The sequence below is a fragment of the Vulpes vulpes genome, chromosome 1 (assembly GCF_048418805.1).
Source record: "Vulpes vulpes isolate BD-2025 chromosome 1, VulVul3, whole genome shotgun sequence".
In the NCBI taxonomy this organism is placed as follows: Eukaryota; Metazoa; Chordata; class Mammalia; order Carnivora; family Canidae; genus Vulpes; species Vulpes vulpes.
Window position 1 is genome coordinate 49,451,032 of NC_132780.1, and position 16,378 is coordinate 49,467,409.

At 43.5% G+C, this 16,378-nt stretch overlaps 1 protein-coding gene across 1 annotated transcript; it reads left to right on the forward strand.

The window, feature by feature from the left end:
- Nucleotides 1–8,003: 8,003 nt before the first annotated feature.
- LOC112908732 (procathepsin L-like) lies at nt 8,004–11,171 on the forward strand. The gene is made up of 7 exons (XM_072737068.1): nt 8,004–8,129; nt 8,452–8,574; nt 8,673–8,819; nt 8,995–9,219; nt 9,669–9,831; nt 10,464–10,581; nt 11,072–11,171. The coding sequence occupies exons 1-7, from the start codon at nt 8,004–8,006 to the stop codon at nt 11,169–11,171; spliced, it is 1,002 nt and encodes a 333-aa protein (XP_072593169.1).
- The last annotated feature ends 5,207 nt before the right edge of the window (nt 11,172–16,378 follow it).

Consider the following 16,378-nt stretch of genomic DNA (forward strand, 5'->3'; position numbering starts at 1 on the left):
TGTCCTGTCAGCCCTGCCCACTGCACGTGCCAGCCAGCGAGCCCAGGTCTCCCAGAGAGCAAGGTCACCACTCACAGCCAGTACGGATCCCAGGCGCGCCCCATGTAGTCCTTTTACCAAATGACCTTGTCATACTTTGTAGTGTAGCAATTTCTCATAAAAGGAAACATTCAATTACAGTATGATCCAGCAATGACACTTTTTGTTCCTTTTCAACAACCCACCCCCACCCCTGCTGAGACCAAATCTGTCTCCAGGACTGAGCCTGAGACCTGCTCCTCCATCTACATTCCCAGAGATGATTTAAAACGAGCCCCTGCCACAGGCCCATTAGAGCCAATGGAACGATCCCAATACTGTCTGTGCTATTCAACAGCGTCCTCTGTCTTTTCTGAGGATAGCATCTTTAGAAATAGATTGGTCTGTAATTGCCAAGAGTGAATATGAGAAGTCTGAGGGCGAAGCCATCAGCCAGGAACTAGAGGGCACGGGGAAGGAATGCACACGGGGTTGGCGACACTGCTCACGGCCATGTGCCCCACATCTACATCCAATGGAAGCTTCTGATAGAATCCAGCTGTGCTTCAAGCAAAACTACCCTGTTTCACATGCAGGACAGTAAACTATTTAAAGCACATTGAGTTAGATTTCTGTCACTTGAGCCTGCAAGACTTATATCTAATAGAGAAACCAGTACTTGGAAATAGGATATTATAAATAAAAGTCTATAAATTGTGGCATTGGCAGGGCTGTGAGAGGGTAGATGCAGTGAGGGCATTTCTCTCCTTACTGAGTAAGCTCAGAAGTTGGAAACGTCTGCTACGAGGAGGTTGACCCGGCGCCTGTTGTAGCTGGCCATATAGACCATGCCTAACCAGGCTGGAATAGTAGGAAACTTGGCAACAAAACTTCAGAGTGTAGGATGTGGTGGCTCCTCCTTGCCTCCTGCACTAAGCTCCAGCAAGAAACGCGCTTCTCTTACAGAGAAATTACTCTTCATTCCAGCCCGTCTGCAAACAGAGGGAAGAAAATCAAACCTTGTTAAGAGATACTCTTTCTGTGCACCCTTTCTGATAATTGAAGATGTTGCAGATTCTGTCCATCCTTTTACCTGTAGGGTGAGAAGCACTAAATTCTGTGCCAGAGGCTACTGTTGGAATTGGAGCTGAAGGTGGAACAGAAGGTAAGCTAGTGGGAGGAATCAACAGCTTTTCCTTTCAGGCTTCCTGTTTTCTTTGGAAGATTCTTTACCTTTGGACCCCTTACCCATTTCCCAACCACACAGTTCCTGTGTCTGGCAACTACCGATCTTCTACCTGTATCTATAAGCTTAGTTTGTTTTTGTGTTTGTTTGCTTGATTTTTGTTTTTGTTTTCTGTTTTGATTCCACGTATAGGAGAGATCATATGGAACTTACCTTTCTCTGTCTAGTTTTACTTGGGATAATGACCTCAAGGTCCATCCATAGTCAGAAATGGCAAAATTCCATTCTTTTTTTATGGCTGAGTAATATTCCATTGCATATATAGATGCCACATCTTTATGGATTCATTCATTGAGCAACACTTAGGTTAATTCTATATCTTGGCTTGTTGAAGTAACACTGCAATGAATATATGGTGCATGTATCTTTTTGAGTCAGTGTTTCTAATTTATTTGAATAACCAACCAGAAATGGGATTTCTGAATGTTATGGTAGTTCTATTTTTAACTTTGGGGGAACCTCGGTACTATTTTTCATAGTGGCTGCACCAGTGTGCATTCCCACCAACAGTGCACAAGGGCATTCTTCCCTCCACATCCTTGCCATGCTTTTTATTTCTTGTCTTTTTGATAATAGCCATTCTAACAAGTATGAAGTCACATCTTACTGTGATTTTTATTGCTTTTCCCAGTGATTAATGATGATGAGCATCTTTTCTCGTGCTTGTCGGCCATCTGTCTTTTTTTTGGAAAAATGTCTACTCAGGTATTCTGACATTTTTAAAACCTTTTTTAAATATTTGGTATTGAATTCTGTGAGTTCTTTAGTGCTTTAGATTTTAAACCCTTATCAGATGCATGATTAGCAAATATTTTCTCCCATTCAGGTTTCCTTTTTATTTTGTTAATGGTTTTTTTTTTTTTTTTTTTTTTTTTTTTTTTTTGGTGTGCAGAAGCTTTTCAGTTTGGTGAACTCCACTTATTTGTTTTTGCTTTTCTTGCTTTTCCTTTTGGTGTCAGATTCCTCAACCCTTTGTTCATTTCCCAGAGTTGGGAGTCTCTCATGGTTTGTCACCCTCTCTGATTTTCCCACTCAGTTCCCCTCCTTTCCTTTATAATCCCTTTCACCATTTCTCATATTCCACATATGAGTGAAACCATATGATGATGGTCCTTCTCCGATTGACTTATTTCACTCAACAGAATACCCTCCAGTTCCATCCACATCAAAGCATCATGGGTATTCATCCCTTTTGATGGCCGAGTAATATTCCATTGTGTATATAGACCACATCTTCTTTATCCATTCATCTGTTGAAGGACATCGAGGCTCCTTTCACAGTTTGGCTATTGTGGACATTGCAACAAGTATTTTCTGTACTAAATAATTTAAAACATTCTCTGCACTTGCTTGAACATTAATTTATTCATAAAATTCTATTTTTAAAAAACATTATTTATTTATTTATTCGTGAGAGACACCGAGAGGGAGGCAGAGACATAGGCAGAGGGAGAAATAGGCTCCATGCCAGGAGCCCAATGTGGGACTCGATCCCAGGACTCTAGGATCACGCCCTGGGCCGAAGGCAGATGCTCAACCACTGAGCCACCCAGGCATCCCATAAAATTATTTCTTCATATATAGCATAGAAGGAAATCCACCTTTCTTGGATGAATTATCACAGCTTATTAGTTAGAAAAAGAAACAGAAAAACATGTAAACGTAAATGTGAATATTCCAGCTCCATTTACTCATTTATAATGTGACCAAAATGAGAGCAACTTTATGCATGGATGTACTCTGCAAATTTGAAGAAATGTCAAAATCTAAAGCAATTAGAAGTCATCATTTGGCTCTGCTGCCCATATTTTTAGTGCAGCACGTGATCTTACTCATTAATCAAGCACCCGCTGACAGTCATTGAGATAATGGGTTCAATGGTGTAGTAGACATGAACATAACTTTGAGGAGCTCAGCCTGGCAAGATTATCAAAACATTATAAAACACTGTAACAGACACTCTGAGAACTTGAAGGTCCAGATGCTATGGAAACAGAGGATCCATTTACTGGCTTTTCATAGGGAAGTAGAGGGAAGAGCAAGATTTCACCAGATATTTAAAGGAGTGAAATGGGAAAGAAAGTGGCAAGCACTGCTCGGTAGAGGCACTGAGCACAGGAGAGCTCCTCAGAGGAACAGCAGGTCATCAGAATGGCATGCCTAGAGTGTACTGTTCATTGCAGGGAGTAAGACATGAACCTGGAAATGCCATTCAGCACCAGCAGTGAGAATACCGAGACACAAAGATTCTGATGATGGTGATGGTCCTCCTTCGGAATGGGATAAAAGGGCAAGGAGCCCAAAGCTAACACTGTGAAAGACTAAGCAGCTCAATAGTCATGGACAATTAATTAGAAAGCAGTTGTTGCTATGGCTTTACACCATGCAAAATAAAACATTTCCTGCCTATACTGCATAGAGGTTGGAGGGACATTGCCTGCTAGAGTGACGTCACAGGTGGTCACTATGAACATCTCTTCTACTTTCTGTTAAATGGCCTGGAAATGATTATTTTTTCTTCTATTGATGGATCATTCTGGTGCTACCCAGAAGATGTGAAATATTTGGAAACTAAAGAATGTAACATAAAATTTAAAAGTGTGAATTTTTAAAGGACTCCTAGTCTCCATAATTTGGAGTACTGAACCAGATGACTATCCTAATAAATGGTTGACTACAGTAGTAAATTTTTAAAAGAAAGATTTCGCCGAGATGCATAAACATATTGTAAATCCTTGAAAGCAAGCACTATTGCAGAGGTTTTATTTTCTATGGAATGACCTGGAGCATATAGCTTAGGAGAGATGAGGTCCCTCACAGGAGAGCAGAGAAACTGGTTTTCCAAACAGAAAAGTCAAATACAAAAGAAAAAGCAGCTTTTCCCCTGAAGGAAAGTGGGTTCCTGCATCTCGCCCTCTTCTCCTTCCCAGCAGGTGCAGACAGCTTAGCCTCCTGAGACATACCCTAATGCTCTGCTTTAGAAATGCAGACTAAGGATCTGGGGGAAATTTTTATTGGGTTACAAATAAAATGTGAAATCAGTAACTAATGGTTCTCCGTGGCTTTAATGACAGAATGGTATTTAAATCCCGCGTCAGCTGAGTGCTTTAGAGTAATCTACAGAAGAAGAAAGTAAGGCTCCGATGGGTGATGGGCGACTGGGTTTCCTAGCAGCTCATCCGTTGGCTCCTTGGGATGAAGCCAGGCTGCAGGTGCTGCTGACCCAGAGAAGGGGAGGTGAGGCTTTCCCTTCGCAGCTGCTCTTCAGAGGGAGCCCCGCTGTCACCTCTTCTTTCCACCACATCAACAAACACAGGTAGTAGTCTTACATGGGGCACGGCTCTAGGGCCAATAGAAAGATTCTTGACTACTTTCCACAGATTTGTTTTTTCAGAGAAAAGACAGGAGTGTACTCAATATTCTGATATAGATTTCCAATTTTTTTACAATGCAACTTTTTTTTTTTTTTTTTTTTTTGCCTGTATCTCCAATTCTATCCTACCAAAGTTTCTATTAAGGTAGAATTTTACATAGAATAAAATTAGGTCTTAAGTATGTAGGTGGGTAAGTTTTGACAAATATAGGCATCCATGAAACTACCTCCCAGACCAAGATATAGAATTTCCCAACATTCTAATAAGTGCCCCTTTCCAGTCAGTAATTCCCTTGCAAGACCGCTGTTCTGATATCTATCACCACAGATTAGTTTTGCCTTTTGACTTTCATATAATACAACTATATGTACTTTTTAATATGTACCTTCTTTTGCTTGACATAGTGTTTTTAATTTTTGGTCAGGGGGTTAGAGGGAGAGGAAGAGAGCAGGCTCCATGCCCAGTGTGGAGCCCAATGCGGGGTTCGATTGCACAACCCCGCGATCCTGACCTGAGCCAAAAATCAAGAGTTGAGCGCTTAACCAACTGAGCCACCCAAGCAGCCCTGACATAGTATTTTTAAGCATCATCTCTGTTTGTGCACATAGAGATAGTTTGTTCTTTTTTCATTGTCGAGTATGAATGTACTACAGTGTGTTTATTCATTCTCCTGTGGTTTTCTAGTTGGAAGTTATTATTGGTAAAGCTGCTGTGAACATTCTCACTTGAGTAGATATCTAGAATTGGTGAGTTAGTGTCAGGTGTATAGTTACTGCCTTAAGAAACTGGTGAGGCCCTGCCCAGAGGGGTTTACTGTCTGTACTGCCACTAGTACTGTATGAGAGTTCCTGTGACCCTACATCCTCACGCGTGCTCAGTATTGCACCTTGTTGATTTGATCCGCTGCTGGGTATGAAATGTCATTTCACTGTAATCTCAGTGGCTTTTAGAGAAATATCAGCTACCTTAGCACCCTCAAATGACCACCTAAATTCCCACAGGCAAAATAAGCTAGCTGTAATTTAAAATTAATATATCTCTAGCATAAGGTGACAAATGTGAGACAATAGATCGTATTTTAGGTTCTGTGGCCACATTCCTAGGATATGTGCTGAATTTATCAGTTTGGGAGCATAATTTAAGAATGAGAACTAGATGTAGCTTGGCTTTTTAACAGATACGGTTACTTACCACTGGACCTTATGGTTCATTTCACTATCTGGTAACTCGGTTCACGAGAAGGAAAGAAATGAGTAGGGATGGCCTATGTAGCAAATTCTTGAATAAATATTTTCTGTTTTTTTTTTATTTTAAGGTTTTATTTATTTATTCATGAGAGACAGAGAGAGAGAGAGAGAGAAAGAGGGGAGAGAGAGAGAGAGAGGCAGAGACACAGGCAGAGGGAGAAGCAGGCTCCTCGCAGGGAGCCCGAAGCGGGACTAGATCCTCGGTCTCCAGGATCACGCCCTGGCGCTAAACCGCTGAGCCACCCAGGGATCCCTCTTGAATAAATATTTTCTGAATTAAGCAAGGCTTTTGGAAAGATATTCTCTTTGATCTCATGAGAAAGCAGGATGAGATGAGCCCTACTCTATGCTAATGCCCAACCTGTGCAGCTCATTTAGTCTCACAAGAATCCTCTGAGAAAGAGCGAATCACAGGGCCCGTGGCCTTCATGAGGAAACTGAGGCTGGGGTGCTGGGGAGCCTGCTGGGGGCCCAAGGCCAGGGAGCTGCAGAATGGCTGTGCTGGCCCAGCCTGGACTCCCAGCCCTGTACGACATCCCTTCGACCACTTCCCTCCCCGAACGGAGAAGTGCTGCAGACGAGGTGCGAGGAGGACCCTGGGGTGTCTCTGGGGTGTAGGTCTGGAGAGGGAGGCCATGAACCACTGTCCAGACATGTGGAGTTGTATTCCTAAGGAGAGCAAAACTGGTCATCAGGGGGGAAATTCATGGTCTCCTCACAAACACTTTAGTAGCTGTTGTTGTTTGTTAAAATAGCCGTCTTTCTGAAACTTAAAATTAAATCTCAAGAAAAGTATATGTTGGACACTGAGGACCATAATAATCCATAATGCAGAGCAGAGTGGGGAGGAAAAAGCAGTTTCTACCTTTCACCTTTTCTCCTTTTATTAAGCCAGATTTTTCTGTAAATAACACGTTTCTGTCAGTTTTGAGAAAGGTGTGAGAGACAAGAAGAATCCCTGCCTGGTGGGGGTGGGACAGGAGCATTAGGAAACACCACATCTTCCCTGGGCACCGCTCCCATCAGTCCCGTTCCTTGGAAGGACTTGAGCCTGGCCCAGAGCATCCCCTGTTTGGGGAATTACCGGTCCTCTGCAGATTCTTCATAACCCGGAGGCACCCCATCGTGAAACAGTGATAACACACCTGCCTGTGGGCTCTGGGTCCTCCACCTGCCCCACCTCTGCTTGGAATAAACAGGAACCACTAGACTAGACTATCCTGTTCTCAGCTCTCTGGGAGATTTTAACCAAAGACTCTGGGACTAAAGGACATGCAGGGTGATGCTGGAAACCCACTTGGGGCCCCCTTGAGCTTCCTTTCGTGAGCCACCTGCCAACTCATAAATTCCTGGTAATCAGTTGACCCGGGTCCCCAGGGAGATAGGGTCTGACTCCACCCCCACCCCACAGGGCTTTCCCCAGTCCTCTTGCTTGTCTTTCCTGGGTCCACCAAGGCAGGCAGGAGCTCCATCTGGGACAATTAGGGACCCAGCCTTCTCATGCCCCGGAGTTCCAGAGCTCCAGGGCATGGAGGCGCCGCCCATAGGCTAGCTCAGCCAATTGTTGAACAGGCAAGTGTCAGGGGCAGGGCTGGCAGGGCCAAATCCTAGGCTTAAATGGGCAGCCTCCCACCCACCACCAGGCCTCCTGCACACCCCCTGACCTGCATCTGTGACAGCCTAAACAACTGCTCTGAACAACAGGTGAGATTCCCAGACCAGGCCTGAAGCGAGAGAGGGCACCCCTGAAACCATGGAGGAAACCAGTCTTAAGGACCAGGGGTTTGGAGCTCCCAGGAAGCACTCTCCCAAAGCTTGGCCCCTCTAGACATGGCAGCTTGACCCCCACACACCAGGAGTCAGGGCCTGTCACTCCCTGCACTGCCATCTACATGCCCTGGAAGCCACAGACAGTCGTGGGGCAGGTCTCAGGGCAGCAGGCCCCCTGCACCTCCCACACCCTCAGCCTTCCTCCACAGCCCCATGGAAACACTTGGGAGGATAGATGCAATCTTTTTGCTCTATTATAGTGGTTCTAACATCAGAAGGAAGGATGGCTTTTTAGATGGTTTGATATAATCAGAAATTCATTTCTTTTCCATCCCTAGATTTTGGAACATGCATCCTTCTCTCTTCCTGGCTGCCCTCTACCTGGGAATAGCCTCAGCTGCTCCACAACGGGATCACAGCTTAGATGCACACTGGTCCCAGTGGAAGGAGGCACACGGGAAACTATATGACAAGGTTGGTAACATCCGAGCTGTCCAGGGAGACCCCCAGAGAACGGTCTATGCTGCGGGGAGTTCGCAGCAGAGAGTAGCTTCCTGAGGCCGCTCTTACCAAGGCAGTAAGCAGGGCCCTGGGTCTGTGCACGAGGTAGGCACATGTCCTGCTGTGTGGCTCCTGGAGCACAGCTTCCAGAAGCACCAGGCCAGCGCTGGACATGGTTTCTCCTCCTCTCTGTCAGCACATCCACTTGGTGCAGCTGAGTGCTTTTAAATAGAAATAAGGATGATGAAAAAAAAAAGAGAGAAATAAGGATGATGGGTTATATGTTTTTCTGCAGGATGAAGAAGGATGGAGGAGAACAGTATGGGAGAGGAACATGGAAATGATTGAACAGCACAATCAGGAATACAGCCAAGGGGAACACAGCTTCACTCTGGCAATGAATGCCTTTGGTGACATGGTGAGTGTGGCATGGATTGCTGAACATTTTGTGCTTCCTCTAAGTATTCTTTCAAAAAATCTCATGTTTGTCAACATTCTGTTTCCTTTTCCTTGAAGACCAATGAAGAATTCAAACAGGTGCTGAATGAATTTAAAATCCAGAAGCACAAGAAAGGAAAAATGTTCCGAGCACCTCTCTTTGCTGAGGTCCCCTCATCTGTGGACTGGAGAGAACAAGGCTACGTCACTCCTGTGAAGGATCAGGTGGGGCTGTATAGCAGGTCACTCTCCAAGAGTAAAGGAACTAGTGTCCTTGCTATGGAAGTTGAGGAATCATTCGGAGTTTACTATGTCTTAAAAGAGTTTTCAGATCTAACAGCTATTGTCAAAATCTTGCTATTTATTTTGTGGACTAGGAGCTTTTTAATTTTGTTTACAGGGTCAGTGTCTTAGTTGTTGGGCTTTTAGTGCAACTGGTGCCCTTGAAGGACAGATGTTCCGAAAAACTGGCAAACTTGTGTCACTGAGTGAGCAGAACCTGGTGGACTGTTCTTGGCCTCAAGGCAATATGGGCTGCAGTGGTGGCCTGATGGAATATGCCTTCCAGTATGTTAAGGACAACGGAGGCCTGGACTCAGAGGAATCCTATCCATATCTTGCAAGGGTAAATGGAGTTCCTTATCTTTTATCAAAGTCGAGCATATTCAGTAACAACAGAGACTGTATTTAGAATTTTCATTTTAGATTGTAGATTCTATATCTGCAAACATTCAGAGCTGTCATTAAAACTTACTAGCTTGGCACAACAGTTCTCTGTTTTGATGGTTACCATATAGCTTTTCCCAATTTTTTGTTGCACAGCAACACGAATACCATCTCATATACAGCACAGATCTCCAGAGTGAAAAAATCTATGAACAATTAGACCCAAAGAGTGTCTCATTGAATAGATATCTGCTAATTTTTCAACTTCAAAACAATCAATCACATTTTGCGTCCTGAGATGTTTTATAACAAACTACTTGGAAATCTATCAGCCGTTAGTTGTCTTGAGCTCGTGTTCCCCAGGAGGTGGATGGTAGTATTCAAGTCCTTCCCCTTTATCTTTGAAAGAATGAACCCTGCAAATACAGGCCTGAGAAATCTGCTGCCAATGTGACTGCCTTCTGGCCCATCTTAAATGAGGAGGATGGCCTTATGACCACAGTGGCAACTGTGGGGCCTGTCTCAGCTGCTGTGGATTCAAGCCCACTATCCTTCCAGTTCTATAAAAAAGGTAAGCATTTGTCTACATAGAAAATCAGGCAGAAAAAATGAGGAGCCAGCATGACATATAGCAAGATTGATTCTTTGGTATTCCTGATACTTGGCATACTCAGGAAGGTATGTATTCTATACCTATGATCCTTGGGGCCGTTGTTACCATTGACATGACTTGATCCATACTTCATGCCTTTAAGCACATTGCAAATATATTTAAATATCTACATAATTTGATATAACTTACTTTACTTTTTTCCAATGGTTAGACCTTGAAAATTTCCAATGAATTTTACTACTGAAATTGACCCTAGAAAGAACCCCTTGGCTCAAGTAATTTTGTGTTTGCTGCCACTTCCTTAGACTAACATTGTATGGTAAAATGACAAAGGTTCAACAACTAGTCTTTTATGCTTCTTCTCTGTTCTTTACAAAAGAGATTGTGACAATGTGTATTTCTGCGAATATTAGATGACATCCTAAAACTCTAGCCTAGCTAAACAAAAAGATCTGATATCTAAGTCTTACCTGGGCTTATATCATGACTGAATTTTGAGATGCCTCCTATTACTGTGGTTACTAGGTTACTGTCACATGTTATCATGTCACTTGGATGTTCCCCCTAAGCATTGAATTTTACTTTTCCAGGCATTTATTATGATCCAAAGTGCAGCAATAAACTCCTGAATCACGGTGTTCTGGTAGTTGGTTATGGTTTTGAAGGAGCAGAATCGGATAACAAAAAATACTGGATTGTCAAGAACAGGTATAAAGAGCAAAAAATATTTATCTTTTAAATTGAAAAAGGGAATCCTTTTTAGAATTAGTGTTTGGAGGCAGATTCTCAAACCCTTGAATACACTTCTGAGATCTCAAAAGTGTTTACCCTACTTAAGGGGAGCAGAGACATACACACACATTTAATGAGAACAGTAAGATACTGTCTCAAGCTTGCTGGGACCCTGCTATACTTTTGCTACCATTGCATTTCTCAACTTGAAAATTTTCTTATTTCTGGAAAATGATCCAACCCCAAGAGTTTCCTTTCCCTAGCTCTTATTTTGCACTTTTGCGAAAGGCTTGGGGATAGAATTCTGTGCTGGGTTAGAACCCAACCATGAACAGGAATGGCCTCTCCTGACTCTTCCTGAATCTGTCCTGGCCTCTGCTGCACTGCTAAGTATCAGGTATGATTGTTCATAAAGATAAATGTGTGTGTTCCTCTGTAATAAATGGAAAACTCTGTCTTCTTTCAGCTGGGGCACAAACTGGGGCATGCAGGGCTATATGCTGTTGGCCAAGGATCGGGACAACCACTGTGGAATCGCCACCAGGGCTAGCTATCCTGTGGTGTGAGATGATGGCATGAAGAAGACCTTGACTGGGGACAGAATATCCAGGAAATGACTTTTATTTTAAATCTGACCAAATCTTATTGTGTGGGATAAAAAACTTGAATCATTGAAGATCCAAGTGATCTGATTGTGTGACATTTTACACTGGGAATGTTACCACTGTGCTCATTACTGCTGTAAATACCTTTGTAGGACTGACTTGTTTAGTAACTTTTAAATTTTATTTTTTTTAAAAGAAGTAAAAAGTTTTCTTTTTAAAAATAAACCAACCTCAAAGTACAAGTGAGATAAATGTTGATATGTTAACTTTTTATAGAGTCAAAATGTGATTAGGCTCTAGAGACATAACTGAATGTGCCAATGGTCCACTAGGCGAATCTTGGGTGGCCTGTGGCTCTTGCAGTGGTGAATATGCACATCTCATGTCAGCTGGGGTTTGGCCATGTCTGATCCAACCCTTGAATGCAGCAAAATGTGACCAAAAATCTGTAAGGACAAAGGTACACTATTTTAATAAGAAAAAAACCTTCACGTTTTAGAAAAGTAAACATACACATAGGGTTTTCAAAGTAGATAAGTGTGTTGGAGGTCATGGTCATTTGACCTCAGAAGGCTACAGCTCAGCTGAGTTACAGGATGGATGTCACAGAGCCAGTTTCGAGTGTATCTTACCCACCTGCTAGTGAGGACCACATGACTACTTTGCAGGTGAGGAAGGACCAGACATGGGGGATTACCAGGAATGTGTGTGTTGGGTCCACCATGGATGACGGTAAGCCCCCAGACATGGGCCCAGGCCTCAGAACTAGAGCTGGGACCTCAGAAGTGGGAGGCAGGTGAGGGCAGCCAAAGGGATCCTCTGAGGCCTAATTCACAACCTGCTATCTAACCTCAGAATTTATTAAAAGAAGACAGACCGTCAACATCTGCAGGCTAAAGAAGCACATGGTTCCATTTGCTCTCTGAGTGTTTAAGCATCTCATGGTTCCACCCAAGAAGCATAAGGAGAAGGCAGCAGTATGTAGTTAATAGCAGAGGAGCAGGAGAGCAGGTGTCAGCCCACAAGCCCCCTGCACCTCCGGCCATGTCCCCCTGTCCTGGGTCACGTATCCCTTCAACGTGACCTCCACTCCTAGGTGCTTACATCTCCAACTGTTTGACCTAATGTGGCAAATAATGGTGTTTGGAGTAAAGTTATGTGGGTTTCCAGACCATACTACCAGGTCATAGGAGATGGGGAGGGGGGAGGCTCCTGAGCATGATCCCTTCCGCCAGCTGGAAACTGTATTGGAACAACAGGAGTTGATGTGACACCCACTGTGGTCCAGCCATGACCCCTGGAAGACACATCCCCAACCCCCAGAAGGAGCTGGTGCTGGGTAGGGAGGAGGGTGCCGAGAACAGCTGGAGGAAGAGAAGTCTGATATGAACCCAGAGGAGCTGCTCGGGGAGACAGGAGAAAAGAGGAGTGTCTGAGCAGAGACTCAGGGTCAGAACCCCGGAGAAAAGGGAAAGTGAGTCTAGAGAAGGTGGGAAGTGAGTGAGGTCACGTGGGGGCAAGGAGGCTAGTGCCTGCATGGGATTTTAGGACACAGTCGTGCCCCTGGGGAAGCAGTGGACAGACTGTTCTGGTTATCTCTCACTGTAAAACCCACTCGTGGAGTCCTAGCAGCTTGACAAAAGCATCTCTCCCATTTCCTGCCTGGGCTCAGGGGGGATGGTTCTCCCTGGGAGTCCCTCCTGGGAGCTGGAATCATCTGCAGGTTCCACTGGGCTGACGTGCTCCTGGGTTCCCTGGCAGGGCCGTCCTAGATGCTGGTGTGGGATTCAGGGAGTAGCTGAGACTCCAGCTGGTGATGGGGAGAGGCAAGGTCACTGAGCAGAGGAGCATGTGGGATGGAAGACATGGCTGTGGCCATCTTTGGAACGTGGATCTGCCACAGTCTCTGAACATCCACCAGAGAGGACTCCTTGTCCCTGCCCATGACAGGCTCACTCAGACTGCTGTGCACAGTATCTTGGGAGTTCAGCCCAAGACTTTGATCCCACCAAGGGTAGCTTGGTAGGGCCTATCTCACTAGGGCTGGGGAAGTCGGACTGGGGGACCAGGAACAGCACTGAGGGGGTGGGGTGCAGGGCCTGGCATCTCCCTGGGGACCTGCACCTACTAGATACCCCAAATTCATGGAATCTCCTGAGAAGAAGCTTGAAGGGGAGGGCCATGTGGGTTTTTAGTGTCACCTCACGTGTCCTTTATTCCTAGAGTTTGGGGTGAACATCTCCTGGAGGATCGAGGACAAGATAATCTAGTCTAGTGGTTCCTGTTGTTTCTAGGCAAAGGTGGGATGGATGGAGAACACAGAGTCCACAGGCAGATGTGTCACCACGGTTTCAGGATGGGGTGCCTCTGGGTTATGGAAGAATCTGGAGAGGACTGGCAAACTCCAAAATCAGGGACTTGATGGGCAAGACCTAAATCCTTGGAAAGAAAGTGGTCACACGGAATGGGTGTCCAAGGAAAGCAGGGCCTTTTGTAATTCTCCTCTCCCGTCTCCCCGCCATCACAGATTCTTCCCTCTCGGGCTTTTCTCAAAGCCGACAGAAACGAGTTCCTTACAGAAAATCCTGGCTTAGTAAAAGAAGGAAAGGCACAATGTAGAAAGTGCTTTTTCCTCCCCACTCCGCATTATGTTCCTCAGTATCCAAAGTACTTTTTTTTAAAGATTTAATTTAAGAAATTTGGTTTAATGACTTTGACATCAATGATTTTTACTTTACTTTACAATTAATGTCAGGATTTAATGACAGTGTATGAAAATGTTTTAAATGAAGAGAAACTATATACATTAAGAATTAATTTATATAATTGAGACTTTAAGGAACAAAATCAAAATATACGTTTGTCCTTTTCTATTACTTAGAAGACATATTGTAGAAAATACCCTTAAAGGGCACCTGGGTAGCTCAGTTGGTTAAGCGACTGACTCTCGATTTTTGCTCAGGTCATGATCTCTAGGTTGTGAGATGGAGGCCCTCCTGAGGCTCCCTCACTGGGCGTGGAACCTGCTTGGGATTCTCTCCCTTTCCCTCTCCCTCTGCTCTTCTCCTGAAAATAAAAAAAGAGAAGGAAGGAAGGAAGGAAGGAAGGAAGGAAGGAAGGAAGGAGAAAGAAGAAAAAGAAAGAAGAAAGAAGAAGAAAGAAAGAAAGAGAGAGAAAGAAAAGAGAAAAAAAATACCCCTAAGAAAATACCCCTAAGAAACAGAATCATCATGACCTCATGTCCCTTCCCATATCATATTTTTCTCTATGCATATTTTGAATTCTCCTGATAAAATGGAACCATAGTTTATGTAGATTTTTAAAACTTGTACTTAAAATTAAATTAATAAACCTAGAAGCATAATGAAATATATATTTTTTACTGGGGTAATATATTCATAACATTGAAATATACATTTCAATCATTTTCAAGTGTACAGTCAGTGGCATCACATACACGTTGCCGTGCAACCATCCCTACTATCCATCTTTAGAACTTTTTTGTATTCCCAAACCGAAACCATGCCAACCAAACAGTAACTCCCCATTCGCCAGCTCTGGTGTCTACCCCATTCCATTTTCCATCTCTCTGAATTTGTAGGTATCTCACACATAAGTGGAATCATGTAATATTTGTCCTTTTGTGCCTGGATATTTCACTTTACACAGTATCCTCGGGGTTCATCCATGTCCTAGCATGTGTCAGAATTTCTTTGATTTTAGAGACGAGTAAATATCCCAGTCTAGGAATGTGCTCTGTGTAGTTTCTTCACTCATCACTGGAGGGACACAGTGGTTATTTCCACATCTGACTATTTTAAATAACATGCTGTCAATGTTATTGCACGAACATTTGAGTTCCTGTTTTGAATTCTTTGGGGATATAAACCCAGAAGTAGGTTTCCTGGATATGATAACTCTATGTCTAAATTTTTGCTGTTTTCCACATTGGCTACACGATTTTACTCTTCTTTTTTTTTTTTTACAACTTTTTTTTTTTTTTTTTTTTTTTTATGATAGGCACACAGTGAGAGAGAGAGACATAGGCAGAGGGAGAAGCAGGCTCCATGCACCGGGAGCCCGACGTGGGATTCGATCCCAGGTCTCCAGGATCGTGCCCTGGGCCAAAGGCAGGCGCTAAACCGCTGCGCCACCCAGGGATCCCCCGATTTTACTCTTCTATCAGCATTGTGCAGGACTCCAATCTGCTATAATTTTCAAAGGTATTCTCAAATTCTGCAAATTCCCTTTTCATCAAATTGGTGGTATCTTTTGATGCATATACATTTTTTATTTTAATGAAGTCCAGTTTCTTTATTTTTTCTTTGATTGCCTGTGTTTGAGTGATATCCAAAAAATTAATTAAATTAAATTAATTAAATCCAATATCATGAGGCTCATCTTTCATGTTTTAATCTTAAGTTTTATAGTTTTCCTTCTAACATTTGGGTCATTGGTCCATTTTGTGTCAATTTCTGCAGATGGTGTAAAGTCGGGGCCCAGCTTTACTGTTTTGTATGTGGATATTCAATATCTTCAGCATTATTTGTTGAAAAGACCATTCTTTCCCTATTGAAAGGTCCTGGCAACCTCATATGATTGTTTAAAAGTCAATTCATTAAAAATTTCATTTTAAGGCCTTTGAGGAAACAGAAGCTCTTCTTCCTCAAACACACTTGAGGCTGATGGTCTTACATGGTTACAAAAGAATGGCTGGAAGTCTCCAAATAGAAAAGGGACCACTTTTTGCAAGAGGTGCAGAAAGCCTTTAGGGAAAAACAAAAACCTCATACAGCAACAGCTTACAGTGAGCCTGGCCACCTGGCAGGGGTGGTGCAACTCCACCCAGGCACAGACACCTGAGAATCAAGAGAGCAGCACCCCCACCCCCAGAAGACGAGCTGGAAGTACTGTACATATTTTGCTTAGGTCATGGTTGGTATTTTTGACTCTGCTCATTCATATTACACTGGACAAAATGACTCAAAGGAGGAATTCTCCACAAAAGTAGGAACTGGAGGTAATGCTCTGCCACAGATCAAATGGATATGGATTAAAGTAAAATGTCAGAGATGGAGTTCAGGATGACAATGATAAAGTGACTAGTTGGGCTTGAAAAAAGCATCAAAGACTCTAGAGAATCTCTTAGTGTGGAAATGAGACTTCAT

What these genes read in the sequence shown, in the direction of transcription:
- LOC112908732 (XM_072737068.1), top strand. Translation starts at nt 8,004, where the DNA reads ATGCATCCTTCTCTCTTCCTGGCTGCCCTCTACCTGGGAATAGCCTCA. An exon ending in ACGGGAAACTATATGACAAG is followed by an intron (nt 8,130 to 8,451) that starts GTTGGTAACATC and finishes GTTTTTCTGCAG; the next exon opens with GATGAAGAAGGATGGAGGAG. An exon ending in CCTATCCATATCTTGCAAGG is followed by an intron (nt 9,220 to 9,668) that starts GTAAATGGAGTT and finishes TATCTTTGAAAG; the next exon opens with AATGAACCCTGCAAATACAG.